The sequence below is a fragment of the Charadrius vociferus genome, unplaced genomic scaffold (genome assembly GCF_000708025.1).
Source record: "Charadrius vociferus isolate BGI_N301 unplaced genomic scaffold, ASM70802v2 scaffold104, whole genome shotgun sequence".
In the NCBI taxonomy this organism is placed as follows: domain Eukaryota; kingdom Metazoa; phylum Chordata; class Aves; order Charadriiformes; family Charadriidae; genus Charadrius; species Charadrius vociferus.
The window spans coordinates 617,383-643,757 of NW_009648255.1; the positions used below are offsets into that span (position 1 = coordinate 617,383).

At 48.3% G+C, this 26,375-nt stretch overlaps 2 protein-coding genes across 4 annotated transcripts in view; one reads left to right on the top strand and one right to left on the bottom strand.

The window, feature by feature from the left end:
• The window catches only part of MED12L (mediator complex subunit 12-like), a 138,738-nt gene that overhangs the window by 37,863 nt on the left and 74,500 nt on the right, over positions 1 to 26,375 (top strand).
• LOC104285881 (G-protein coupled receptor 87-like) lies at positions 22,036 to 24,278 on the bottom strand. Of its 3 annotated transcripts, none has more exons than XM_009884388.1 (2): positions 24,245 to 24,278; positions 22,036 to 23,124 (listed from the first exon to the last, which is right to left on the bottom strand). In XM_009884388.1, the coding sequence occupies exons 1-2, from the start codon at positions 24,276 to 24,278 to the stop codon at positions 22,106 to 22,108; spliced, it is 1,053 nt and encodes a 350-aa protein (XP_009882690.1). In that variant the 3' UTR covers positions 22,036 to 22,105. The 3 variants fall into 3 exon arrangements, with proteins under 3 accessions (XP_009882690.1, XP_009882689.1, XP_009882687.1); XM_009884387.1 differs by having other exon boundaries at positions 22,036 to 23,142; XM_009884385.1 differs by having other exon boundaries at positions 22,036 to 23,140; positions 24,240 to 24,278.

Sequence of the window (26,375 nt, forward strand, 5' to 3'; positions counted from 1 at the left end):
GAATGACTGTCGTAGTTACTACTGTGCTGTGACTGCAGTTGTTTCCCGAGGAGTCTGTGCTGGAGTTGGACATCTTACAGTATCTTTGTTCCTAGAAGCAGAGAAAGATTATCTCAGTGAGATGAAAAGGTGCTAGGCTTGCCAGTAATTAGTTTAAGATTTCTACCCTTACTTCAAAATAAACTTTGCATACTTCTCAGCAATCACCACATTTCCACACTATATTATTTCCCGCAGGGATGCACAGTTCGTATTTTCCAAGTGGTGCCATCTCGCTTTTTGATGATGTTCGAGGGTGTGCTGCGGCTTTGAACAGAGAACCCATTTGCTTCTCCGTTTGAGTTGAATCCATTGTCTCCCAGCCCTGCGCTGCCCCTCTGCTGCGGGTTTGAGCCTACGCGCTGCAAACCGGGAGGGGGACTGAGCCACAGGGATTTCGTGACTCTAAATACATCTCATTAACCCTGATGACCGGTAGGTATTTTTAGCACTGGCTTACCAGGAAGCATGTGAGGGATATGAGTATTCCTTGTACAAGTGTTCTCTTTTGCATACAGGCATAGAAAACACTCCTCTCTTAGTCAAGCGTGCAAATAGCTAGTCTATGCCAGTATTTTCTAACGTTCACTTGAAAGAGAGCCTTATGCGCAGCTAGCACAGCTTGCTTTAAACTTTAACTTTTAGTAGCACGATGCACAGGAGTGTGTCTGTGTTAGCATAATGTAGAAGCTAGAGCTGTCCTCTCAAGTCATTCCGATTTAAATTTTAGGGGCTGTCCAAGAAGAAATCACATCTGCTGTCTGCTTTCCTTTGACAGAATGTTTACGGGGGTGGATTGTCCTCTGTCGGGAAGGGCAGAACAGATACAGATACAATGCTGCTGTATTTGGCAAATGAAATCCTAGGCAACTGCGAAACACATGCCACGGAGCTGGGAAAAAAATCCCACCCCATCTTTTAGAAAACAGAAGAGTTTCCTTATTGCCACAATTCAGAGTCAGTAGCAGGTGCCTCTGCCTAGCAGATGGGAAGCTGAATGCAACCTTGCAATAACTAGAAATGGAAATTTTCTTTCAAATAGGTAAAATTGTTTGCTATGGTATGTTGTTGTTTTCTGCAAAAGAGATACAGAGACCGTAAATGCTGACCAGTTGTGGCGTGTGTGGGGATCAGGGGGCGATGGAGCAGGTGTTGCCTGTGTTCACACCCCAAGCCTGTGGTTAATCGCTTCCCCGTAGTTCTCCCATACGCGTCCCTGCCCTCCTGCGTTCATGTGTAAGCCCCAGTCACCAAGGCAGTTGGCTTTGTTGGGTTGGTTTTTTAAAGGAAGATGGTGTGGAGAGTGGGTGTTCGCTACCGTGTGAACAGGTGTGTTAGGATTAGGAGGTAATAACGGGTAAGGTTTGGGGTGACACTGCTAACACTTGGAGGATCTCCCTTTTTCCCTCTTTATCCTTCAACCTTCCACTCAAACAACTGGAAAGCACCAATAATGAACGCTGCTTTTATTTAAGGTGGTAACACACTATTTACAAACTGTCCTCTTCCCACTGCTGTCTGCTGCACACATGTTCTCTTCCTCCTGGCAGGCTGCCTAAGCAGGACCCGCTCTCTGCATCTGCTGTGTTTGGCAGTTCCTTTTCTGTAGGGTTTCCTAAACCAAAGTACTTGGAGGTGGGTCTTTCTACGCTTGGACTTAGTAGCAGATACTAAATGGCTTATGAAGTTCATGAAGTATTTCTTGCGCTGAGGCATCATACAACAAGGGATTATTTCAGGAGTGGGTGATTAAAGATGCGGGTGTTAAAACTTTGTAAAGTATATTGTGTCTGTGCTGCAGGGAAGACACCCTAGGCAGAGGTTACATTTGACACCAGCGGATTTATCAACTGTCTGTGGTTGAGAAAGAGGCCAAAGTCCAAGCTGGACCCTGTAAATCTTTCCGTCTCAGTGGCATGCCTGCTTACCTTTCTCGATTTGACTGCTGTGGTGGTTCTTGTTAAGGGTCTAGAGTGCCTTCCATTCTCGGGCACAGCGCCTCTTCTCTTGCTGGGAGACCTGTGTGGGAGACAGGAGAGTGCAGCTGGTAGGGTGGTTTATCAGAATGTAGGACAGTGTAATCCTGTGGTGCTGAGGGATTCCCACATTGCAACGCCCATTTAGACCGCCTGATGATCAGTACTGCAGACAAGTCTTCAGGTCTTTCAGGAGGACTTAAAAATTGGTTAGGGACAGACTCGGAGCAGTCATGTTCCACCTAAAGCCCGTCACTGCATGGTTAAGGCTAGAGGCTTCCCCCCCCAGTGCATCACATCATTTGTGTTCATGATCAATTTTATCTGCTCTTTTTGTCACCTGGTCACACACTTGGCTCATTCTGAAAGGCCGCGTCCCTACCGCTCTGAATAATTCAGCGTTGATAGCGAGCACTGTCACCTCACCAGGCTGTTCCCTCCATCAGTTGTGGCTCCCAGTGTGGATCCTGTAGGAGCTATGGTGATGTGGTGCCGCGAGGTGTAACTCCTGAGCTCTGGTAAAGAATCAGTCTGGCAGAGTGGCCTTCGTGCAGCTGCTTGGTGCTTCTGGATCCTCATAACCACAGCCACCGTGATGGCCGCACTCCTCTGCTGGGCGGTGGGTTGCAGAGATGGGCTGTGTGGAGTTGGCAGAAGGCATGCTTCCACTTTATAGAGGAGCTGCCCTGTCATGCTTGTTCTGGTTGCATTCTTGTTCAAGCACCCCTTAAACCTTCTCAGTGAGAACATCCTCTTCTCTCGTGAGAAGGTGAGAACTTGCAGTGGCTCCACCAAGTGATATGCAGCTTGAAATGAGCATAGGTACTCACCGCTTGTCCCACGGTGGGGTCATCTGGAAACTCTGAATACTCCTAGTTTGATGTTAATTGGTGGGTCAGCTTAGTACCTTGTTGTCCAAATGCGATGGCTAAGTGTGTCCAAATGTGATGACTAAGCTTAAGGATTCTTGTTGTGTTTTGGTTCCTCCCCCCCCCCTCCCCTCCCCCAATTCTTAAAACACTGCTGGATTTGGGTTCTTTTTTTGCTGCTGCGTAACTGCTGTTATTTGCTGGTGTGTGTTGGAGGGGATGTATTAGCACCCAGCAATTTGTGGGGGGTGTGTGAGAATAGCCTTTCATACCTCCGCAGCATTTCATGTTCAAATGCCTCGTCCAGCATAAAGTATATTTATTCTACGTAAGTAATACCAACTAGTTGTGCAAAATCAGCAAACTTGATTCACCAAATTAACAAGATTCATTTGGTAAAAATACGTAGAAGTTTTCAACTTCCTCAGTTTTGCATGTTGTCTTGGCAAAATACACAAAAGGAAAGTTGCATAAACCATTAAAACTGCTTAGGTTCTTCTGTCTTCAAGCTCTTAGGCTGTATCATTTGTAACCCTTCCAGTGTCATTAAGGTACTTTTTCTTGACTTCTGTAACTTGCCTGTCAAATTTCAAAGTTCATGGCTGCTTTACTGAACGTAAGAGTAATATTTACAAGTATGCATTTTTTTTTTACTCTGAATATAACAAAGGTTCTGTAGTACTGACTGCACATTTTAGGCTATTTATGGAAATTAATGCGGTTGCTTGATAAATAAATATGCAATGCAATTACTGGGTCAGGAATTGTTGACAGTCGTCGCTGTCCCCAGAAACCATTTTTGAACTGCAAAATGGAGTTAATCAGGGAAGCGGATCACACCAAACGTTATCTCTGGTGTTAGGAGAAATCTAGAGAAAGAGGAAGCGCAATACACAAAACACTGCAATTGTGAGTTGTGCTGAGCTGTGCTAAAAGAAGAATATTTTTTTTTTTTAAACTTTTCCTTTTTTTTCTAATGTGGTAGGAATATTGGTGGGGTCTGAACTTGCCGTCCCAGCCACGCTGGTGTGACCCAGTCAGAAGGCAGCCTCCCGTCTGGACCTGCATCCCTGGGCACTGCGATGGAGCTCCTGCGCTGTGCGGGGCGTGGGTGGCCGCAGGCTGGGAGCCCTCAGGGCGGGCTGCTGGGGGTCTCCTGCGGGGCTGGACGGGCTGGACATGCTCACTTGCTCGTTAGGAGCCGGCCCAGCGGCGGGCAGTAAGAGCAGGGTCTGCCAGCCGGGGTTTGCCGGCGGTGGCGTCCTGTCTCTCCGTTCTCGGGGTGTCTGCGAAGGCGCTGCGCTGGGTGGGAGCTGGCAGGGGCCGTGCAGGGAAAGCCCTCTCCTGCGGCCGCCCGGGCACGTCTCAGCTCAGCGCCTGCTCAGGGCTGGGCTGCCCCTTCCCGCTCCTCCGCGGTGGTGCCGAGCTGGCAGCCGGCGGGGGGGGTGCCGGGCTGGAGACGTTCGGGGTCTGTGGGTGTAACCGCTGCTCTCCGTTGGGAGGCTTTTTTTGCAGTGACTGTGGAGATACGTTGGTACATTTGACTTCTTGCAAGTTTGCCAAGAGACTAGGATTTCATTATTTTTCTGTTCTTATTATAACACTTGTCATAAGGCAATGTCTGGTTTTTAATACTTAAGAGAATAAAAGTATGCAAAATACACCATGTACTATTTCAGCCCTTTAAAACGGCCTACGGGTGGTAGTTGTTCTTGTTTGCCATAGATGCATAGAATGTAGTGGAGGAAAACGGGATGGACAGTCGAATTAGGATGACAGAGAAAAAACAGCGTTCCTGTTGCAGGAGGTCGCAAGTGAGTATCTGTGAGATAGCATCGCACGCAGTGGTGCTCAGCGCGCGCTTCCTCTGGCGTGGCTTAGAGAAGAGGGGGACCGATGTCCCCCTCTTGTGTGGCAGTAACATCTCAGGGGTCTCGGTTCCTTCCTGCTGTGCCTTCCTGCTCTTGCTTTCGAGCCCGCTCCCGTCTGGTGTGGGGGGACAGAGGGCTGAGCGAGCCGTGTTTCTTCTCGGGCTGTGCCCCGCAGCGCCCTGCGCCAGCGGCTGGGAGAGGCCGGGTGTCCCGTGAAGGCGGCTGCTGCTGCGTCCCCAGGAGTAGCAGTGGCTCCCGCTGCCCCGGGTGAGCCTTGGTGGTGCTGCGGGGATGTCCCGTCTGCGGCTACGGTTAGCAAGGGGAAGAACAGAAGTGTAAACAACTCTTTACATCGTAACAGTACTTCTCACTTTTGATCCAAAAAGGCAAAATTCAGGATTTCCTAGGGAGGTAGCAGTTGGTGGTGGAGGGTAGTATTTTTTTCATGCTATGCTATTTTATTTACAAACTCCTGACTTCCCGAGCGTGGGAGGAGTCAAAAAAAGAAAAAAGCTGGACTTGGAATGCCGTCCTTGGGGGTTTTCTTAGGATGGCGTGCCAGTCCTGCTGGTGCTGTCAGGCCACGTGAAGGGTCTGCCGTGTGTACCGTCTCTTTCCTCCTGTGTGCCTCTCATCCCCAAGCCCTACAGTTACCCCTCTGCCAGTGTCCCCGCTGACCGTCACTAATGCCTGTGCAGGGACCACAGCCCTGGGCAGCAGCAGGGCGAGCCTGGACTGGCTGTTATTCCTTATCTCTTAACTGAAGGGAGCAGTTGACTTGCTCGGTTTGGAAGGAATTGGCTATATCATCTAACCTTGAAAATGCTGTTTTAATAAAAAACATGGAATAAAGCCTTGACAACTTTTGTGACATCTCTTTGCCGGGACCGTATTTGCCCCTGGCTGCCTGTGTTCCTTGGGTTGGGTGTATAGCTCTTGGGGAGGTGGTGTGGGTGAAGATTTGAACTTCTTTGTATAACACAGCCGATGTTCATAAATCCTTATGAATTAATGGTTATATCTGTGTTTCTCATTCCTTATATTTGCAAAAACAATTCCCAAGCTTTTGAGTTCAGTGCATTGCAAACATTTCCTGCCAGTGGCTGAGAGGAGTCCCGTTAACACCTTTCAGAAGTACGCAGTATTGCAGTAGAAAGTCTTGCCTTTTTTTACGGTTGTGAATGAGTTCTCATTTCCAGTTGGATATAAAACATCTGTTTCTAAAACTGATGCAGATCTGCGTACCGAGTTTCTGTTGTGCTTGCCCCCCTCCTTCCTTCCTCTCCTCTGCTCATCTTCCTCCTCTGCTCACCCTTGAATAAAATGTCTCAGGCTGACACTTCCAGGCGATCCAGCGATGAGGAAAACAAACGTTTCTGTCCCCAGGTTGGTTCCCCGCAGTGTAGGGTGCCGCGTCACCCCGGCGGGAGGCAGGGGTGCGGGGAGGTGCGGAGCCCCGGTGCCCTGTGCCCGGCAGTGGGTGGTCGCCTGCGCCACAGCCACGCGCCCGCTGCACCGACGGCTCCAGTGAAAGGCGCTCTGCTGATACCCGGGCAGGAGGCGGCGTGCCACGTAAAACAGCAGCAGCTCCGCCAGCCAGCGTTTAGAATTGACAGCGCTTCATAACAGATTTTCCTGACCAAAGTTATTGCAGACAATTAGGTCATACGTGGTGTTTTCTTGGCGTGAGTGGTTGATTTCTGGCGTTCTGAAGGACAAAGCGCGTGAGGAGAGCCCACGGGGTAAAGAGCAGCTGTAGATAAGATTGTTTGTTTCTTGTTAAAACAGCCGGCTCATGGAAGGGCAGTGCCGGCTCGTTCGGTGTCAGCGTGAGGACACCTCAAGGGCAGAATTTTATTTCTGTCTTGCAAAACCCACCAGTAATTGTTTCATTCCTTCTTATTGTCCAGGAGTCCCTATGCTACTTCTGAAATCTGAAATTTAACAGCCGAATCCTCCTGATAAGTTAAATTTTTCATTCTATTTTTCTTTCTGATTTTTAGACCAGGGCCTAAATTATTCTAAACCCACAACCTTTTAGCATTAAAAGATCAGAGCCTATGAAGTGTCTGTGTAAACTCTGGTGTTCACACTGAAACTGGGCAATGGGCTCAGCTGTTTGCATGTAGGATCATTTTCAGATCTAACCCAAATATTCTAGTATTTTTAATTAAGCCTCAAAAAAACCCCACTGAGACCCTTCCGATCTCCCGTCAGTTACAGTACCTGACTTAGGGAGTAGTGGATGTAAGAGGGAGAGTTAGGACCAGAGTACTGGGAATGGTCAGTTTGATTTGGTATCAGAGGATTAAACAGGCCAGTTTTAGAAGCAACTGTCCTATCAAATTTGTAATTATCCTAGTATAAGTATGTCAATAAACCATTAAAATGATTAGTAGTTTTATTGTCCTGAAACTGGGTACTTAAAAGATCTAAAATGTCGCTCAAATGAAGAAATTGTTCCCTTTAATATTCTATTTTAATAGTAACACTTGTCATTTAAATATTTGATTTTTAATTCTATTTTCCAGTGTTTTAAACTATGAGTTTTATATAGTTACGTTTCCCCAGTCATCAGTTAAAACAAAAGTAGAAGCTTGAGAAAGACACCTTTTGCTGCGATACTCGCTAGAGAGCGACCCTTGCCTGTGGGTCGGCGGGCTGCGGTGGCGCAGCTGGAGGCTGTTCGTGTCTCGCACTCGGAGGTGTGGGAGTCTGCCTGCCTTGGGTTTCTGTGTTTATTTACAATTATGACTGCTCTTTTGTGTTCTAAGTACTTTGTTTGTGGTTTGCATAATGCATGGATGATTTCCTTTTCACCTTATTTGTCAATTTAAAAAAAAAAATTATAGTGGTGGTTATTTAAAAATTAAAAGAGAATGTTGAGAGCACTGGTAAGGCACAGAAACACGTAATGAAGGCAGAGCCTTTCACCTGGAAAGCAGTATGAAATTGCAGGGGTGGTCCCTCTGCAGCTGTGAAGCAGATTTACAGAATGAGCCCTTTACAACTGCCGTGTAACGCCGAACACCGTGACAGCGGCGCAAGCTGCAGTGGATTCTGGTACTTACTGGCCGGAGTGCAGGCTCCTGGCTGCTCCGCGTCGCCCGTGTGCTGCTCCCGCACGGCTGCATCAGCTTTACTTCTGTCCGCGAGTGCTCTGCAGTGTTCTCTTCATATCCGCTTCGGCAGGGGTAGTGGTTGCGAGCGTGCTGTATCTCCCCGAGCAGGCGGTCGCCGAGCGGGTGAGTCGTGCTTTGCCGCTTGGCCAACTGCGGTCGAGATCTCCAGTGCTGCAGATGGTCAGTGCTATTTTCGTGTGCTTACGCGTACTTCCACAAAGATCAGCGTTGAACTGGTTTCAAGAAAGACACATTTGTGCAGTTGGCAGAGCAGTAAGCGATCTTAAGCTGAGGGCTGCTGTTTTCTTTTCTTGAACTGTTCCCAGGCCTGGCTGCGACCTCTTCTGTGAAGTTTACTGCTCTGATAGCTTCTGCTGCTCTTACTGGGAGTGTCCTGAACTGGAGCGCACAGGGTTTCGTTGGGGCTGCGCAGGGCGTGCTCAAAGGCTGAGAGATGGATTCTTGGCATGTGATGAATGTTCGGTGTATGGCTTTTTCTTTTTCTTCTTTTTCTTTATCTTTTTTTTTTTTTTCTCTTTTTTTTTAACCTTAATCATCTGTCGGTATTCCTCCCTTCCCGTTCTTCCCATACGTTTATTTGGGAGGCTTGGAGATCAAGCACAAAATTAGTGGAAGTGGAAAAGCTAATATCTCTTCCATGAACCTAGGAAAGTAGTATATTTTGAGAGATCTGCGTTTTGGGGAGAGAAATTGAGATTTATATTTCTTTAAAAACAAGTGAAATGTGTAAGTTGCGTACATTAATGTTAATAAGCGTTCAGTACGTGCCTTGAGCTCTGCTTTATTTGTGTAACCCCGGCCTCTGTTAAATACACAGTCTCCTCATGGACTTCCCTTCTGTGAGTGTTTCTCACCTTACAAGGAGGGGCCCAAAGGCACGGAGAAATGAATGTGCCCTGGGCTAACGCATTGCTGCTGCGTGCGCATCCTGTACTCGGAGCCAGTGTTGTGAACCGCAACCGGTAGTCTCTTCCTGCCCCCAAATTTCCTTGAATCTTTCTCAATGAAATAAGGGGGTATCTTCAGAGCCAAAATTGTCTTTATGTTATTGTCACTATTCTTGCCCCTCCCTTATTTCTGAGACTCCCAGATCAAAGCCGTAAGAGTCAATTGCTCGTTGCTTTTGGGTAATGAGTTTGGACTGTCATTCAAAGTTTTTATATTTGCCTTATATTCTGTTTCCGCGGCAGTGTGAGCAGTCAGCCTTTCTGGGAATCTGAATCCGCGCTCTTCGGGTCTGGTAGGCAGGTGCTGAGATGTAAAAGTTTGGTTTCAGTTACTTTCTTGGGTGTGAGAGGCAGCAGCACACTCTGGTCCTCTCTCGGCTGCCTGGCACCGGGCTCCCTCCTCTGCGGGCCCTCTCCTCGAGCTGTGGCTGCTCCTGCGGGGTTCCTGCGATAACAGCCGGCTTCACTAGCAGCCTGTTTCACTGCCGCTTCTGCACTGCATCTGCCCCGTGGGCTGCTGGGCTGTGGCATTAGGATTCGTGTCCCATGGACTTTGTGTGTCACCTCATGCCGTCAGCCTTTAGTTTCAAGCAAACTGAAGGAGATCCATCTGCCCTAAAGAGTCATAGCTCCTCATGTGCCACAGGAGGAGAGAGGGTTAAACTTGTAACTTAGGAAGAAGTGATGAGTGCCAGAGGTTGCAGGTTTTAACCCTCCTCCTGAGGGACAGGGACGTGCACCCAGTGTCTGGGGAGGGCTTACAGGAGCACTTGCACGTCCCTTTACCCTTTCCCCCCACCCTGCACCCGTCTCAGGCGTGTAACCCTTCCAGCGTGCCTGCCCAGTGCGACCTGTCCCGCTTCATTCCCAGTGCCAGTGGCTCCCCTGTGCCTGTGCACGCCCAGCGTCCTCGTGTGCCTGCACCCCTCTCTGCTGGGGAAGGCTCGATGGAGACCGTCCCCCTGCTCTGCTCCGGCACAGGCGGTGAGCAGCCGGGAGGAGCCCCGTTGCTTTGAGCACGTCGCAGACTGGGGGGTCACCGGGGATGGCGGGGGGCTGTTGAACTGCTGTTGCTGGGATTGTGTTCCCGTACTGAGGCTCAGTGTGTTGGTGAGGGCTTCAGGCGGGGCAGGGGGCCTGGAGAAGCTGTTCCTTCTCCTCTTAGTTGTGGGGTATTACCTTTAACAGAAGCACATTTTGGAAAAATACGGATTCTGTTTCCGTTCTCATTCTCGTTCCGAATGTGGAAATCAGCTAGAGAGGAGTCATGCCTGTGAGCTGGGAGCCCCGTTTCACACGGGGTTGGAGACACGAGTTGGTGACGACGTGAGCTGTTTCTTCTTTGCAGCTGGGCTGAGGGCCCGTGGCGGCGGAGCAGGTTGGAGGCAGCCCAGGCTGTCGGCTTTGCGACGGGGACGCGGCGTCGCGGGGGAAGCGCTGCCCTTCCCAGCCTGCGCTCCTGCTGGGACGCGGGTCACGGTGCCACCGTCTCCTCGAGCTGCGGTGTCAGGGGCTGCCCGTGTCGGTGCATCGAGGCCCGTTCCCTGGGAAGCCCCGCTGGAGCCGGCTGCTCGGGGCTGGGCTGCGGAGCGAGGGGACTGCCCAAGGGCAGGGCTGCCACCTTTGCATCTCTCTGACCTTCTGCAGCCAGGGGAGGATCAGGCAGGAGGATGCACAAGGCTTTTCAGGCGCTCCCCAGAGCGTACCCAGTCAGACAAACTTTCAGTCTCTTTCCGTCCACCCTATTGTCATTTTTTGAGGCAAGGAGGAGAGGAATGGGTCAGATGAGGCTTTGGCTAATCATAAGTGCTTTAAAAACCTCCGGCCCTCTGAGACAGAGTTTATAATTCATTCTAAAAAAACCCTTTCCTTCTTTTCTTGTTTTTCTTTTCCCCAGAAACAGCAGCAGAAGCCTCAATGTCCCTTTTGGGACCAAGGTCAACTCTCAGAGTGTGACCTGCAACAAACTTTTTCCAATAGCTTCCTCATCTAAGCCTAAAATTAAAATAAGCAATATTCCGTTTGTTTCCAGATGAAATCTTGCAGAAGAGGAAGAAAAGTGCAGTCTGCCAAGGCAAGTGAGTTTGAAAGAGAAACATAAAAGAAAGGATAAGAGGAACTTCTTGGCAAAGCAAAGTTGTCCACCAACCTCAGTTAAATCTCTCCCTCCCAAGGGCAGTTCTCAATTTATGGGCAGCACCCCAAACCTTCTGTCCAAGGAGATCATTGTTTAACGACCTAGCAAAAGGGAAAATTTGAGCAGTAAGAAAATAGTTTAAACATTCAAAAGGTTTTCCCATTGTTTCAAGCAACTGAGTATTACCAAAAAGCAGAGTAACCTTTTTTGTTGATTCATCAGAACATCAGGAGTTGAGCCTGCAGCCAACAATTTGGATCAGGCTACCAACCTTTGTGCAACAGAAATAGTCTTTCCTGCGGGCTAATATGGCAAACTTATCACTGGAGGACTGGGCTCTGGTAGGTTAAAATTCCATGCAACAAAACTAAGATACTTGTTTGAGGACTGAGTGCCTCAAAGCAGACTGGCAGTGACGTCCAGCGCGGAGCCCCGGCCGGTACCCAGCTTCTCCAGGTTTCTTCCAGCTTTGATTCCCAGTGCAGAACAGGTAGCCCTTCTCGGCACCCTCCTGCCCGGCTGTTTTCCAAAGGCAGCCCACAGGCTGCTTTCCCCCGTCTCCTGTGAGGGGCAGTAACAGAAGCAGGACTTTTACCCTCCGTTTCTGCTTGAAAAGAAGCTGAGAAGGTGGTTACAAAGCAGCTCTAAGACGACGGTTATGCTTCAGGGGCCTTTTGTTCCCTAGGCAAAGCGGGGAGGAAGCACTGTTGTTTAGTATGTTATTTCTACCCCCAAATTTTTTATTTTCCAGTTGCCCCATAGTGGCCCAAAACCACCTGTGAGCTTTCCGTCGGCAGCAGAGGTGACTGCGCACCATGTTGGACCTGGAGGTAGTGCTGTGGTGAGGACGTGGAACTCCTGCCGGAATTGCTTGGTTTTCTGGAGATGGCTCTTCCGCTTCAGCATGCCCAGGGCTCGTTAATGTTACATGTACGCGCGTGAGAACAGAAGTCTCTTCTGCAAGATCCACATTACCAGTGATAGGGCGTCTCGGGCTTCCTGCAGGTGTGCTCAGGCCAGGCCAGGAGATGCAGATAGAGCGAGCCGTGCCCTGCTCCTGGGTTCAGAAAGCCTGAGTTCGATCCAGCTCTTCTCTACAGTGCAGAGCAGTTTCTCCATTATGTTTTTCTGAAGCACAGTGTTTGGTCTTGGGCTGGTTAGCTGGCAGACAGTCCAGTCATAGGCCTCCATCCCGGAATGACTCAGTAACTTGTTGGTTTCAGATCTATACAGTAGACCTCTCCCACCTGCCCAAGGCGGGTGTGAGCACAGGCAGGGGGTCCGGGGTGCTTGCGCTGAGCTTGCGGTACTCCAGCTCGGGAAGGCAGGGCTCAGACCCGACCGTGCCGTCACGCCGCAGGTGGGCTCCCTGGTCCTGCAGGGCAGGAACTGCCCTTCTCCTCTGCACGGTCCCGTCCTGGGACTGGTTTCTGTGCAGTCTCACCGCTGTGGTTAGAGGGAGAAGCGCGTCCTGCTTACATCTTCATCTGAGTACGAAGGAGATCTCAGTTTTCTCAGGGATGCCATTGGCGAATAGGCATTCCTCAAGGCAGTAACCAAGTGACCATTAGGAAACAGAGACACTGAGTTCTGTATGTGGTTGTGTATTGTCTTTCCTTTCCAATGAAAATGGCTACGGAGCCTTTCAGTCATGGGATTCTCTTGTCCTTTTATTATAAATAAGAACAGTAAACTTCCTCCACGCTTTGCCTGCAAATTTCCTTTTTTAGAGTCATAATCTCCCCAGACTCGGGCTCTGTGCTCTGCAGCGTCTTAATTGGAAAGTCCATGAAATTATCTGTTGGCACTCAAGAGTTGTGCATTAAATATCTTGGGCCATCAGAGGATTTGCCTGTTAGGTTTACACTTAATTTTCTTTACTAGCAAGAGGTTTCCTGGAAATGTCACATCTGGCAATCATCTCAGCAGTGCAGAGTCATCTCCCCGCCATCTGCCCAAACACGCTGATTAACTGATCCTGGAAGCCTCTGAGTCTGCACAGACTTGAAATGGCCAGTGCCGTGGGCGGGCATCTTCCTCTTCCGAGAAAGGTGTTTCTTCATGGAGAAACCTCCTGGTTTTGACGTGTGGCAGAGTGTTAGTCCTGGGCTCTGCGGCAGTGGGTACATGAGAAATCCCTGCAGTCCTATCGAGATCAGGCTCTGGGACTGCGAGGCTGGAAATGGGAACTGGTTAAAGGATTTGCCAGTTCCGCACGTAGTAAAGCAGTAAGTCTTACGCAGCTGACGTGTCCGGTTATGAGTGTTGTCATCAGTCATGAGGTGTTCATTTGTCAGTGGGACAGAACTTGTGGTTTAGATACTTTTGGCTCCTAACGAAAGCACGTGGGCAGAGTGTGACCGTAGTACACGCCGATGCTGGGGCAGGCAGAGCTGGAGCAGAGAGCTGGAATTGATCTCCAGTATGAGGCAAACTGTAAGACAGTTTTGATGGCATGCTTGGTGCATGTTTGGGGTTTGATTGCGTGTTTATTATTCCCTGTTTGAAAGGCTCAATTTGAATGGAGAGCCTGACTTGAAAAGTTCCCGCTTTCTAACCCTCAGTTCCTTTCCTGGGCTCTTCAATTTGAGACGCTCTGTGCAGCCTGGGAACGGGGCTTTGATGTTGTAAAGTAGATAGATATATTACTTAGTTTGGCTCACAGTTGTTTGGATCTCCTTTCCCATCCCTCTCCCTGCTGCTGCGCCCCCCTCCCCCCTCCCCCACCAAGAAAAACTGGAGAATGCTTTGAAACCGAAAGTGAAACATCTTGTTCTTGTCAACCCTGATAACATGCGAAGAAAGCTGTCTTGTGGAGCGTGCATATGGCAGGGCTGGCTGCTGCTTCGCGGCTGAGTGTCGAGACATACTGAGCAACACGTGCGCTGCAAATTGCTGCCGCCCGTCTGTCTGTGTCAGCCGTGCGTACCGGAGCTCTGGGAGCAAGCGCTTCTGGGGGTGAGGTGGGGTGAGCGTGCGCTTAACAAACTCTGGGTTTGTGCTGACTTCATTTCTCTGAAGAAAACAATGCTAGCACTGTATTTTGACTAGTGTAGAATATCGTGTAAATCATTTCTACCGAGTAACTCGGAGTAACAGTGTGAGCATGTTGGTGCTGCGGTTGCTGTGATGGGGACCAGGTTGGCTTTCTGCAGACTGATGGGCTCTTAGTGACGCAGTGAAGACTGGAGCCCGGTACTCCGAGGAACACGGCGTGCCTGTTCTCTGCACGGGCAGGCTTCACGTGATCCCCAGTCGCCGTTCCCAGCGCCGTGGCTTTGCAGAGCAATACCCGCTGAAACGTAATGAAATGTTTTTAGAACAATTTTTGTTTGGCTGTGCTTATATAATGTGCATCCCCGGAAGGAGAGTACGGAAAAGTTGTTAAACAGCCTGCCTTTGAACGGAATCTTAAATTCCTTATTTCTGGAGGTGGAAGTCAAAAGTTGCCATTTAGTTCTTGCAAAGTCGAGGGTTGTTTTCTGTGCTTTGCAAAATATTTCTGGGGAGTTGAACCCAGAGTGTTTTAAAAGAAATTGAGCGGGATCTTCAGACGGGCAGTGTGGCCCTGCTGCTCAGGCTTGCAGCTTAATGCTCACTAACTGTATTGCCCGGAAGGAAATAACGATAACAATGTTTACCTTTAATAGCGGGTGAAGACCACAATTTTGTATGTGTGTTTACTCTATTGAGGTAAAGGAGGAAAAGCTTAAAAACAACCCTCAAAATGCGCCTTTTCATGTTAAATGTTCCAAGCTGTTCCAGTGGCTTTAAATAGCCATCCCGTGTGCAGTCTGGGTAGTGCCATCGCCTTTCTCCCTCTCGCTTCCCTTTTATCTGATGTGTTATTTTTCCATTTTGTTTATTGTTTGGGGCTTCTGATGACTGTCACTGTACTTGACACACAGTACAAACTGAACAAAACACTTCACGTGTTATCAAGTTTGTTACTTAATTTGAAAAAAGTGATTCCACTGTATAGTTCCAGCCGACTGCTGGCAGAGGAGTTTATCAAAAGGCTACGTGTGAGTAGTTCTCTACAGATGTAGGGGTAAAACAGACATACGTTTAGTATGCGCACACACTTTTTTTCTCTAAAATCTGGTCACTTGATTATTTAAAATGCGATCATATTCTGATAGAAACATAAAATGGCTGAACTAACTCAAACCAGTATACTAATTAACTCAGAACTTGTTTTTTATGGTGGTTAGAAGTCATTACTCAGGGAGAAGACAATAAAAAGGCAGGCGGTGGTGCCCGCTCTGGTGGTGCTCTCTCTGTAAAGCACTCCCTGGTTTATAGGCAGCCAGAGCTCCGGGCTGTGTGTGGGACCAGCAGGTTTTATCGCCCCGATACATCCAGGATCTTGTTTACATATATATTTTTTGCAAAGCTCGCTACCTTCTTCAACAGGAAAGGGGAAGACACTAGATGAAACCCGTAAGCCCCTGTGAACAAGCCAGTGCTAATTAACGTATACCTTCAAAATTGCTTACAATGGCAACAGTTCCCAAGACTTGAGTTGGGGGTAGAATTTTCATTTCAAGCACTACCCAATGCAGGTGTAAGCCCAAGCTGGGAGGATGCTCGTTCCCATTTAGCTGAGCCGAGGGAGGGCCGTAGCGGAGTGCTGGGAGCGGCTGCGTCTCCCGTGGCCGGGCTGGGGGCTGTGCCGGCCGTGCCCTCCGTGCTGCTCCCGTGCAGGGCCGCCGCAGCGAGCTCTGGCCGCCGCAGCAAGAGAAGCAGAGCACCACTTGCCCAGGGACAAGAAGTGAAGCGTCAATGGCCTTCCTCTCTGAAGATCACAAGTAGCCAGTGTGTACTGGAATAGGAAGGCAATTCTAAGCAGGCAGAGTCATCTCAAACACCAGCTGAAGTGCTAATGCGTGCGCGTGCTGTGGGGTTTCTCTCTGGGAAGTTGTGTGGGTCTCATCATGCAACGGACAGTTCGAGCTTCGTAGCCATTGGTATGAAGTTGTTTTAAAAATGGTGATATCCTGAAAGGTAACAGGATCCAGGGGTGAGCAACTTTGGGAATGACTTTTTCATACTTTATATTTTGAAATTATGTCATTGTAGGATTGCCTAATGGCATGGCCGTACTTTTTGGTTTGAAATGACATTCTCGGCTAAAACTTTTTAGAATTGTTAAACTAGAACTAAGTACGTCAGTCACAGTGCTGCCTCCGGTAAAAGATTGAAGTGTGCAGCTCTCCGTGAGTATGTCAAGTCCCAAACAAAGGAGAAATGCAATGTTTTCAAGTGTAAGCTGCTGCTCTGTGATGGATTAAACGTTGCAGCATGGATAATTTTTTGCATGCTTCAGAGAGAAGTAAGCAGTTGTCCAGGGCAGAGGATTAAGAGCTTAAAGGGCGGTTAGGACATCTCAGCTCTGTGTACAGCTTCACCCGTTGGAACGACTCTAGACAGCAGGGCAAACTGGAGGGTCATTATGTTACGCAGACATGGATGTTTTTCCAAAATGCCAGCCAAATATAACATTTAAGGATCTAAAGATACAGCTGTGATTTCCAAGGGGTTAGAAAGCAAGCAGCGAGCATGATTGCCCAAAGACCCCTGCTGTATGTCATATACTTTTGGTGGCTTAAGAACAGACTGATAACGTGGTTTTGCCTTTAGCCATACAAGCCTTTTTCTTCACCCAAAATACAAAATTCACCTCTTCTGGTCTAGCCATCATTTTATTAAGAAAATAATTTGAACTTTTCGTATGAGCTTGGTGCCTATGAAAGGAAATCTTTTTTGTGGTCTTGCTGATGGATTCTGTATCAGAACTGGAAAATACATATTCATAGACAGACACGGGAGAAAGCCGATGGTGTATCAGAGCATATCTGGTGACTGAAAGGGCTGGTGGCGGTGGTGATTTGGTTCTTCATGTGTCTGATGACAGAAGTGCAAGTTGGGACGGCAGCTCTAAAGCCTTTGATAACGGGAATGGGGCTGATGGGTTCAGACTTGTTTTTTTCCTAAATGAAGGATCTTATGCCACCAAACTGTTGCCATCTATAAGCCAACATCTCGGACCACTGACCTTCTTATAGGTCTGTGCCCTGTTATGCAAACCTTCTCATGAAGCAGTCAGTGCTTCCAACCCTACTAAATGTGAAAGCACATAGATTGTATTGTGTCTGTGACCAAACTCTGTGAATTCGTCAAAGCAGGATGAACAAGATGAATATTTTCATAGAATAATCTCACTAGAAGGCATTCTAATTACAGAAGTATTGCAGGACTTCTGGATTTTGTTTTTTACCCTATCAAAGCTGTTGGCAAATACTTTCTGCCTAGTTGTGTTTTGCTGGTGGGGGGATGTCTGTGCATCGTGGCTGAATGGCCTTCCGAGGCCGTACAGGGCTCTGTCTGAACCTCAGTCATCGGGTCTTCGGCCGAATTCCGATGGCACCGCTGTGGCTCAGATCGCAAAGGCTTTGCCTTACAGGGTGGCACAGGGTCCGGTGCTGGGGAGTGGGGCTGATGCACGTTTGAATAAGCCCAGTTGCTGTTCTGCTAGTTGCGCAATTATGATTACTTAATTAATGAGATTCTGATGTGCGTCAATACAAAGATACATTTTTAGAACTTCCGAGGTTTTAGTTTCCTTTTGTAAGATGCCTGGGAAGCTGCACTGATGGAAAGCCACAGTAAAGGTTACTGCTAGAGAAACCTCGGAAGTAAAGGGCGTAGTATGTGTGGTGACAGAAGTCTTGCGCAGTCGTGCTCTGGAGCTGTCTCTATCTATGTGTTCACATAATATTTCTTCCACAGTAACCCCACGGCGTGGAGACTTCTGGCTGGGCTGCTCTATTACAGTGTAATGCAAAGTTTCCTAAATGAAAAAAAAAAAAAAAGTTCATGAGTTGTGTGCTCCTTGCATTCTTGGGTCTGATCTGCTGTCGTGCCTCCACCTGGAAAACCATGTTTCCATATGGAAAATGGGAGTCTCACACTGCACAAGCAAAATTTACATGTGCTTCTGTCCTGGTGTGGTTCTCTGAAACGACAGTGATAGATCAGGGCCTGAGACTTTTCCTGTGAACTTTCTTGTACCTTTTTGCTTTCAAGAAGAACTTCTAAGGACCAAAATTCCATGACAAATCCACACAAATTAAATATAGTTATCCGGTATTTGGGGATTAGGATATTGTTTTATAATTCATTTTTGGCCCTGGGAAAATATTTCACAAACAGCATCTTCAAAGAATTGCTGTATATGTAAGTGCGTGTTTAAACCAGTGATAAAGGATTATCACAGATACATCCTGTCAAGATAAAGTAAATGTATTTTGGGGCTGATTTTGCAGTGAACTGTTGTATGCATCCAAGCTGTCAGGCTTCGGAGCAGAGACTTGCCCTGGCTGCTCTGCGTGCGGGGGGAGCGGCTGCCTTTTCCCTTCCCAGTGCAGGATTTCATACAGATGCCTCACTGGTCCCTTGTAGGACCACGCTTTCCAGAAACTACTGGTGGCTTTATCCCTCTGGTCCCCTGGAAATGGTATCTTCAGGCCGTGCTCTGAAGGGCATCGCGCTGTGTGCAGTTGCTTTGGGTAATAGATTTCTTGGTGTAGGAGCCTTACTTGGGACCAGCAGTACTGTTTCTCCTAGGAGGAAATCCTACATAAATGCAAGCTTCAGTTAAAAAAGAGGTGGGTAGTGAGAAGGTGTAGTACGTGTGCATGTGCATCCTGTAAGGAGAGCGTGCAGCATGCTGGAAGAGATGCAGGTGTTTGGCTGGTCATGTTTTCAGCCGCCACTGAGCTTCAGCATTCGGTGTGCAGGCTCCGCCGGTGTGCGAGGGAGGATCCTGAGTCCTGCGCGCCTGGTCTGCCGTCTCCTCACCTCTCCTTTGTGCCCCTCGTTAGGGACGAACGGGGATGCTTCCACTGAAGTAGCTCTTCCTACCCAACTCCAGCAGAGCCCGAAGTCCGCCATCCACCTGGAAAACGGTTGCGATTCTGCGGGGTTCAAGCTTTCTTGCTCTGCATATATATGATGAATCCAATAGTGTGTATGTGTACATACATTATAGGTAGAAATATCTATAGTATATAGAATACTGGAGAAGGCTATAGGAAAGTAAAAATACGATGATAGCCTTCTATCTTGCCTGCTGAGCCCACGGAGCGGGTGAGGGACCGTGCAGTAGCACGAGCCGCCCGCGTTAGCCTGGTGGCGGGTAATGTGCACGGGGAGGGGAGGGCACAAAGCGGGGCGGCAAAAGCTGCGGCCGCGTAAATGACTGATGATTTTGTGTGGCAGTCTCCCTCCGTGGGAGCGGCAAGCTGTGCGTACCTGCCTGTTCCCGTGGGCGTTGCGAAGGGGAAGAGCTGCGAAGCAGAGACCGGGGGTGGTGGGGTGTGTACGCATTTAACACAGCAATTACTGAGCACGATTTAACAAGCCATAAACCCTTCCGTGATTTACTGTTACTTGCATCGTAAAAGGCAGACCAGAAGCACTCGGTCTTGGTTTTCTCTAACCATATAAGACTTAGTAAGAGAGCCTTTGGTTGTTAATGTCTGTGTGTACATAACTTATCTTCCAGTCCTAAATATTACCATCTCACAGAACCAACCCAGTCCGCTGTTCCATTTCGTTTGGTGCTCATGAGAATTTAAACTATGCAACCCAGTCCCCAAAATGGTTCTCTTAAAATGATGTTATATGAGCATAGACCCGTAAGATCAAAATGGCAAATTTGATCCCAGAACAAGTCTTTGAGGTTGTGTGTGAACATAGTTTTCTACAGAGCTGATTGGAAGACATGGTTTATTCTGTGGTATTTTAGCCATTTAAAATATTTTTATTTAAAGTAGGATAAATATCCAAATTATCCTGTCTTCCTTTCCAGAAATGATCTCCCCTGAACAATGTATGTAGCTTTATAATAATTGCATTATTCTAAACAGTATAATACTTACACTTCAACTTTTTAATTATGCATAAAACAGAATCTAAAACTAAATTAGCAGTCTTTTTTAAAAAAAAAAAAAGAAAAAAAGAAACCCTTGTTTCAGTAGAAAACTTCATCAAAGGTGTTCTCATGCAGTATTTTATCTTGTTATTTGAATGCTGCATTTTCATGATTTTCTTGTCAAACCATTTTTTTCTGTGTTCAAAGGAAAGCCCTTATATGAACAAGGCACTTGATAACGGGCTGTTGCCATCTTCTGTTTCTTCAGTTGCACTACATTGCATAAGATACGTATAAAAATTAATTGCTCAAAACACACGTCAGCTCCTTACAATCTGCATTTTTTGAGTTGGCTATTTATTTTAGAGCAGCTTTTACTCCAAACAAATCTGATTTAATCCACGCTGAAGTACAGGACAAAACGATTCACGTAAACATTGTTCCGTTCTCAGGGTTGAACACAAACTCATCTTTGTAGCCTCGAGCGGCCAAACGTGTCCTCCCCGCAGCTCTCTGCGGGTGCGCTCAGGATGTCGGGGAGGCTGTGGGGCGCGGGAGGGGGTGTTGGCCCGGGGACCGCCCGGGCACGTGCCTGTGCCACTCGGTGGGAGATGGCCACTGTCAACGGAGGAGGAACTTGTCTTCCTGCCTCTGCTGTACCCTGAGAGGTCCCCACACCACCTCCCAGGTGGAGAAGCAGCTGGAGCAGCCTGGGACCCCGCTGTGGCTCTCGCCGCCCTGTTGGTGTGGGTGCCCGGCCCGCTCGGCCGCCTGCCCCGCTCCACCAGAACGAGCTGGTGCAAAACCCGCCCGGGAGTGTTTGCACAAGCGGTCGTGAGAAGTGGGTTTGGTTTCTTCTGCCCTTGGTGCAAACAGATCCAGAGTGCTGTCGACTGCCCGCGTGGTGCGGAGCCTGCCAGCATCTCACTGAAACATCTCGAGGTGTCCCGGTCAGTGTTAGCTCTGCAGGGAACGCTCCAGGACTTGGTTTCTTCTTGTAAATAATGTGGTTGTTAGTCAACACTTTCTCATGCAGCAGCTGCCGTGTTGGTCTCTTATTATTCCTTTCTTCTTGCCTTGATTTTGGATGCTCTCCTTTAACGTTTCCTCTGCCCTGGTTGTGTGTACCACAGTGTACAGTAACACCCTGAAGGTGTTGCCTGAACTGCTCTCCAGAAATGATTTCACCTGCTTATCGCACACAATTGTTGTTTCCAAGAGCTGAAGGCAGCTGAAGTTATAAATAATTTTGAACAAAAAATTCCTAATTCTTTAAGTCACGCTCCTGTTGCGCTAAGCGGGCACAGAACGTGCCGGGAAGTGGAACTTCTGGTTTGATGTTGATTGCTCAGTCTTGTCACATGCCAGTCTGCCAAGGGACGTTTTTTGTTGTGTCCTCACTTGTGATGAGATTAATGGGAATTAAAGGCCATTTTAAAAGTCTTTTCTTTGGTTTCGGTGTTGGGGTTTTTTTTGTGTGTGTGTGTGTTTTTGGTTTTGTTGTTGTTGGTTTTTTTTTTTTTTAAGAGAAGAGACTCAAACTAGGGTTTTGTTTGAATCTTTTATGTTTGATACTCTGGAAGGGGTGTGAAGCACTTTGGTAGGAGTGATCTGTGGACGAGACGGGGCTGCCAGCACCATGAATGCCCGAGAGGAAAAGCCGAGATGCTGTCGGCCGGCAGCAAAGCGCTGTTTCTGGAGACTGAGCCCCACAGCTGCCCTGTCCCGGCAGCCGCCTGCCCACGGGCGCGCCGAGGGGTCTCCGCAAGAGTGGGTGCCGCCTCCTCCCCTCTCCTTCACCTGCCGTGGCCGTCCGCCGGACCCCGAGCGTGTTGGCTCGTCTCGTTGGATCCTGCTCCGAGGCCAGAGCTTGTCCATCTCGGCTGGAGTCTCCTGGAGCTCCAGGTTGCTTTCCGAGCTTGAGGCGTCCTTAGCTTCTGTTGGCCTTTACAAAACCAGCTCACCAACCAAAACAACCCCCAAACCCCCTCTGAAGTGAACCTGACCTCTGTGTGGACTTAAGCTTTTGGATGTTGAGATGGATGTTAGTGAGCTGGAACAGAAAAGCTGTACATGTCTGCACATTCCTTAATGAACTTCCATGGTCCAATACTCAAAGATACATTTTATTTACACGATATACAAACATTCTCACAAATTAGCAAAAGTCTCTGTGCAGGTGACTTCAGACATCAGTGTATTCATGGTATATGCGCACTTCTGATCTTCTCACGCTCTGAAGTGATCTAATACTCTCACTCCTGGTTCGCATGTTTGATTTTCTGAACAGCCTTCGTGAGAATGATCTACACATGAAAAAGTAAATTATTGGATCCAGACAGACATTACACGCGGACAGGAACAGTGTCATTTCCTTACAGTAATACAAGATTTTATGTGCAGAGTCGTCTAAAATTTTATCTAGATGGCTAAAAGTAAAGGGTATTCTGCACAAATGGTATGGCAGAAAGCAAGTGAAAAATACAGCCACTACAACCCTTATACTTTGATTGTGCTTTCGCTTTCTGCTTGATGAGCTAATAAATTGTTTGCTCGATTTATAAATGTACCTGGATATCGCAATATAACATCCTATCAGTACTATCAGCACCACTACGAACATGCAGGTGTTGATGTAAATGACGGCGGTGTGCCACTTGACGCCCAAGGGAGACTTCAGCTTGATGCAGTCGTCGATGTTTTTCTTTGTCGGGTAGCCGTTGGTAAGAATCAGGTTCGGTAACGCGAGGAACGCCATCACAACCCAAACACAGGCAGATAAGATCTTGGTGAAGGTGATGCTGTACATCCTGGAGTCTCCAAAAGGCTTCACGACTTTCAGGTAGCGGTCGATGCTGATGAGTCCGAGGAACACAATCGTGGTGTACATGTTTGCGTAAAACAGAACGGTGGTGTACCGGCACAGGAAAGAGTTGAAGTGCCACGGGCCCAGCTGCGAGTCCTGGATTATCTTGAATGGGAACGTCAGTGTCATGAGAAGGTCTGCAACCACGATGTTTTTGAGGTAAAATATAAAACTCGTTTTGTTTCTGATGTGGAAAAAAATCCACACTGCGAGGCCGTTCAGCAAGATGCTTGCCAGGAAGATGATGAGGTAAAGCACAGGCAAGACGATGGTGGTGAATTCGTTGTGCGTGGCGTTCCCGGGTACGCCTGCTGTGGAGTTGGGCGAGGTGCTGTTCTCTTGGCTCAGGGGATCGTCTGTGGGAATGAGGGAAAACAACAAGTTTGAAGTATGTTCCTACTGTTTTACAAATGGGACCGTTTTAGAACTGTCCTCTAGAAAATGTCCTGTCTCTGGGCAATCCTGGAGGCTGCTGGGATTAACCACTCTGGAAAACCTGAGTTTCAGACAGTGCTCCGAAGTCTTGCACGTGTCAAAACAAACGTGCCTGTGGCTTGCCGGCCTCTGAGCACGACGTCTGTGCTTCCCGCGGAAACGTAGATGTGTTTCTGCAAATAGTTTGATAGGAAGGTAACGCGGTGGGTGAGTGCGCGTGTATCCCCGAGGCTCCCGCACCGCCCGTGCGCTCCCTGCCTGCCCTCGCGGCCGCCCCGCGGGGAGCCCCGCCGGCGGCGTGGCACGGCCGTGGGCAGCAGCGCCGCTGGAGCGGCTGCAAGTAAAGATTTTTGCAGTATTTGAAGAAGGTAAATAGCCTGGAAATTCTCTGTAGAGAGAACCAGTGAATCTGGTTAGTGACATGTGAGAAGGATCTGAGTTCCCTCAGTCCGGCTGCCATCCAAGCGGCGCTGGCGCTGCCCACGTTGTGGGCTGAGCTCTGCGGTGCGCGGCGCTGGTCTGGGGTGCGGTGGGGGTAAATACAGCTGCACACCGGCGTGTTGGGAACGAACCAGTCATCAGAGTGACAGGGTGTCAGCTCTTGGCTGTCTTGACAGAACACACCTGGTGAGCTGAGGTGATCTGTTTATCGAGAGACGGGACACTGGAGAGACTCTGGACCTATTTAAACACTGATTTAAGACTTCGCTTACTTAAGTGTGTTTAAAAATCACAGCCTCAGGGGATTTTAAGATTTCATGTGTAAATGTTTGTGAAAAAGCTTCAGCCTTATAAATGCTCTCATAAAACTATAACACATTTTACTTCTTATTGTTTATGCTCTGAACTTGGCTGGTGAGGCAGACCAAGGCTCCCCCCGAGGCTGACGCCCACGGGGGCAACACTTGGAGCTGCCTTTAGAGAGCCTTTTCTGAAGTGAATGACTTCTTTAAAATGTTGGTAGGAGCCCACAGTAATACACTAAACACTTCTCAATCACTTACATTTCCAACATTATTTTACCTGGCAGTTTTCCATAGGACAAATTGTACCCCATCATTTGCGTTGCTGTAGGTTTTCAGCTGGAATGCGTCTCAGGAGTCCCGCTGGCAGCCGGAGATCCAGGATGCGGCATGGGCTGTGCCAGCGTTACAGTCTGGGGAAAATACATTGGAATTAAAACCAAAGTGAAACAAAAGACCCCACCTTCCTCTCCCCAGCGTGGAGAGGAGCTTTGTGAAGTGAGCATCCTCTGGAATTCCCAGTGGAAGGGTTGATCTCTGGGCACTGCACAGCTGTTCTGCTGCCGAGGCCTTCACTGCCACATCTGCACGTACAGCTGTGCATACGCTGCATCCTTGCCGGACATCCGGCTACCTTAGTTTTTGTAAGCCCATCAGTTTCACTGCTAAATCTATTTCCCTTTCTCCACCTCACTGACAAAGCCGTGCTGGAGCCTTAGTGCTGTAATATTTAGCAACATTATTCTAATTTCCAGCCTCAGTGTCTCTGTGGCCGCTTTCTGACTCGTGTATTTTCTTACTAGTGCCTTTTATTTAAAGAATCCACCTCCATCTTTGATGCTTAGCCCTCTGCCTGCGTTTCTTACTCTATTGACACTTCACTTACTGTGATGAAGCCCGCCCGAACCCTGCTCGTAATTCAGTAAGACTTGAAGATACCAGCCCTTCTCTGCATCTGCTCCAGTTCAGATAGTCTTCCTGAATCCCGTTGACAAATACCGAGCGCTGTTTTACCGATGATGTTTAAGAAAAGCTTGTTTCGTGGTGGTTGGGTTCCTTGTTGCCACTGAAACACCTCATCTAACACTTCCTCAGGTCCTCCTTACGTCTGCACCAGGTAGGTGGCGAGCGGCTGTGCTGGGATCCGCTCTAACGCGCTCTCTGTGCCTCGGTGCTTCACAGGGATCGTGGCAGCGTGTAGCCGGCTTTTTTATTGTCCTTAGCTGCATGATCTTGCTTTTTTTTTTTTTGTCCCAGCAAACTTCAATTCGAGTTTGTTAACTTCTGTAAAAATGTTGGATTTCAACTCTTTGAAACTTGTCTTCCTTACTTTGATTTCTTTCAAAAAAATTTGGACTAAACCTTTGCAAAAGCCTGGGCTGTGAGTAGTGAGCCTCTGACAGCCTGGCCAAGGATGTTCTTTTCTTAAACTGGTACTGGGTTTGATAGTCCCCAGGTGGGTATTTATACACCACCCTTCTGAGCTTTAAAAATAGGTTAGCCTACGAGTATTGCAAACGTACCGCGCTACTTCCTGCAGTAGGTGAGGTTTGTCTCCTAACTGCCAGAACGTGCTGCTCTGATGGCTTCATGCCTCTGTGGTGATCTGCCGCTACAGCTGGTTTCTGACTCCTTGGTGAAGGCCCTTGACCTTACTCCAGCATAGAATCATAGAATTACAGAACAGTTTGCATTGGAAGGGACCTTAAATCCCATCGAGTGCCACCCCCTGCCCTGGGCAGGGCCACCTCCCCCCAGCCCAGGTTGCTCCAAGCCCCGTCCAACCTGGCCTTGAACACCTCCAGGGATGGGGCAGCCACAGCTCCTCGGGGCAACCTGCCCCAGGGGATCACCGCCCTCAGAGTGAAAAATTTCTTTGTAATCTCTCAACTAAATCTGCCTTCTTCCAGTTTGAAGCCATTCCCCTTGTCCTATCGGTACATGCCCGTGTAAAAAGTCCCTGCCCAGCTCTCCTGGAGCCCCTTTAGCATCTCTTGCTTGGACGTCATGTTTCTTTATTTGTGATCTTGGGCATTTCAGTGACGGATGCCTGAGAGTGGAATTTTTAAAGTTTATCATCTCTCATTTCTTGAAATAAAAAAGTTTTGTATATAATTATGAGAGATGTGTGTACAACTTTATAAAGTATCCAGCAAACTGGGGTGGAAACTGTAAGCTCCTCTTCCTTTCTCATGGTTTTGAATGAAGTGCTTCAGAAGCCAGCCTGCAGGGGAGACTGGAAAACTGCAGAATCTAATTTATGCTGTGATGGCATTATAGTGTTTTGACATTGTTCAAAGAAATTTTGACAATACTGATTTGTAAGACTACATTCCAGACTGTTGCTTTACCCTTGCAGTACGCAAATGCATTATTTTTTCCCTGTTTCACTTTCTGCTTACAAGTTTTGA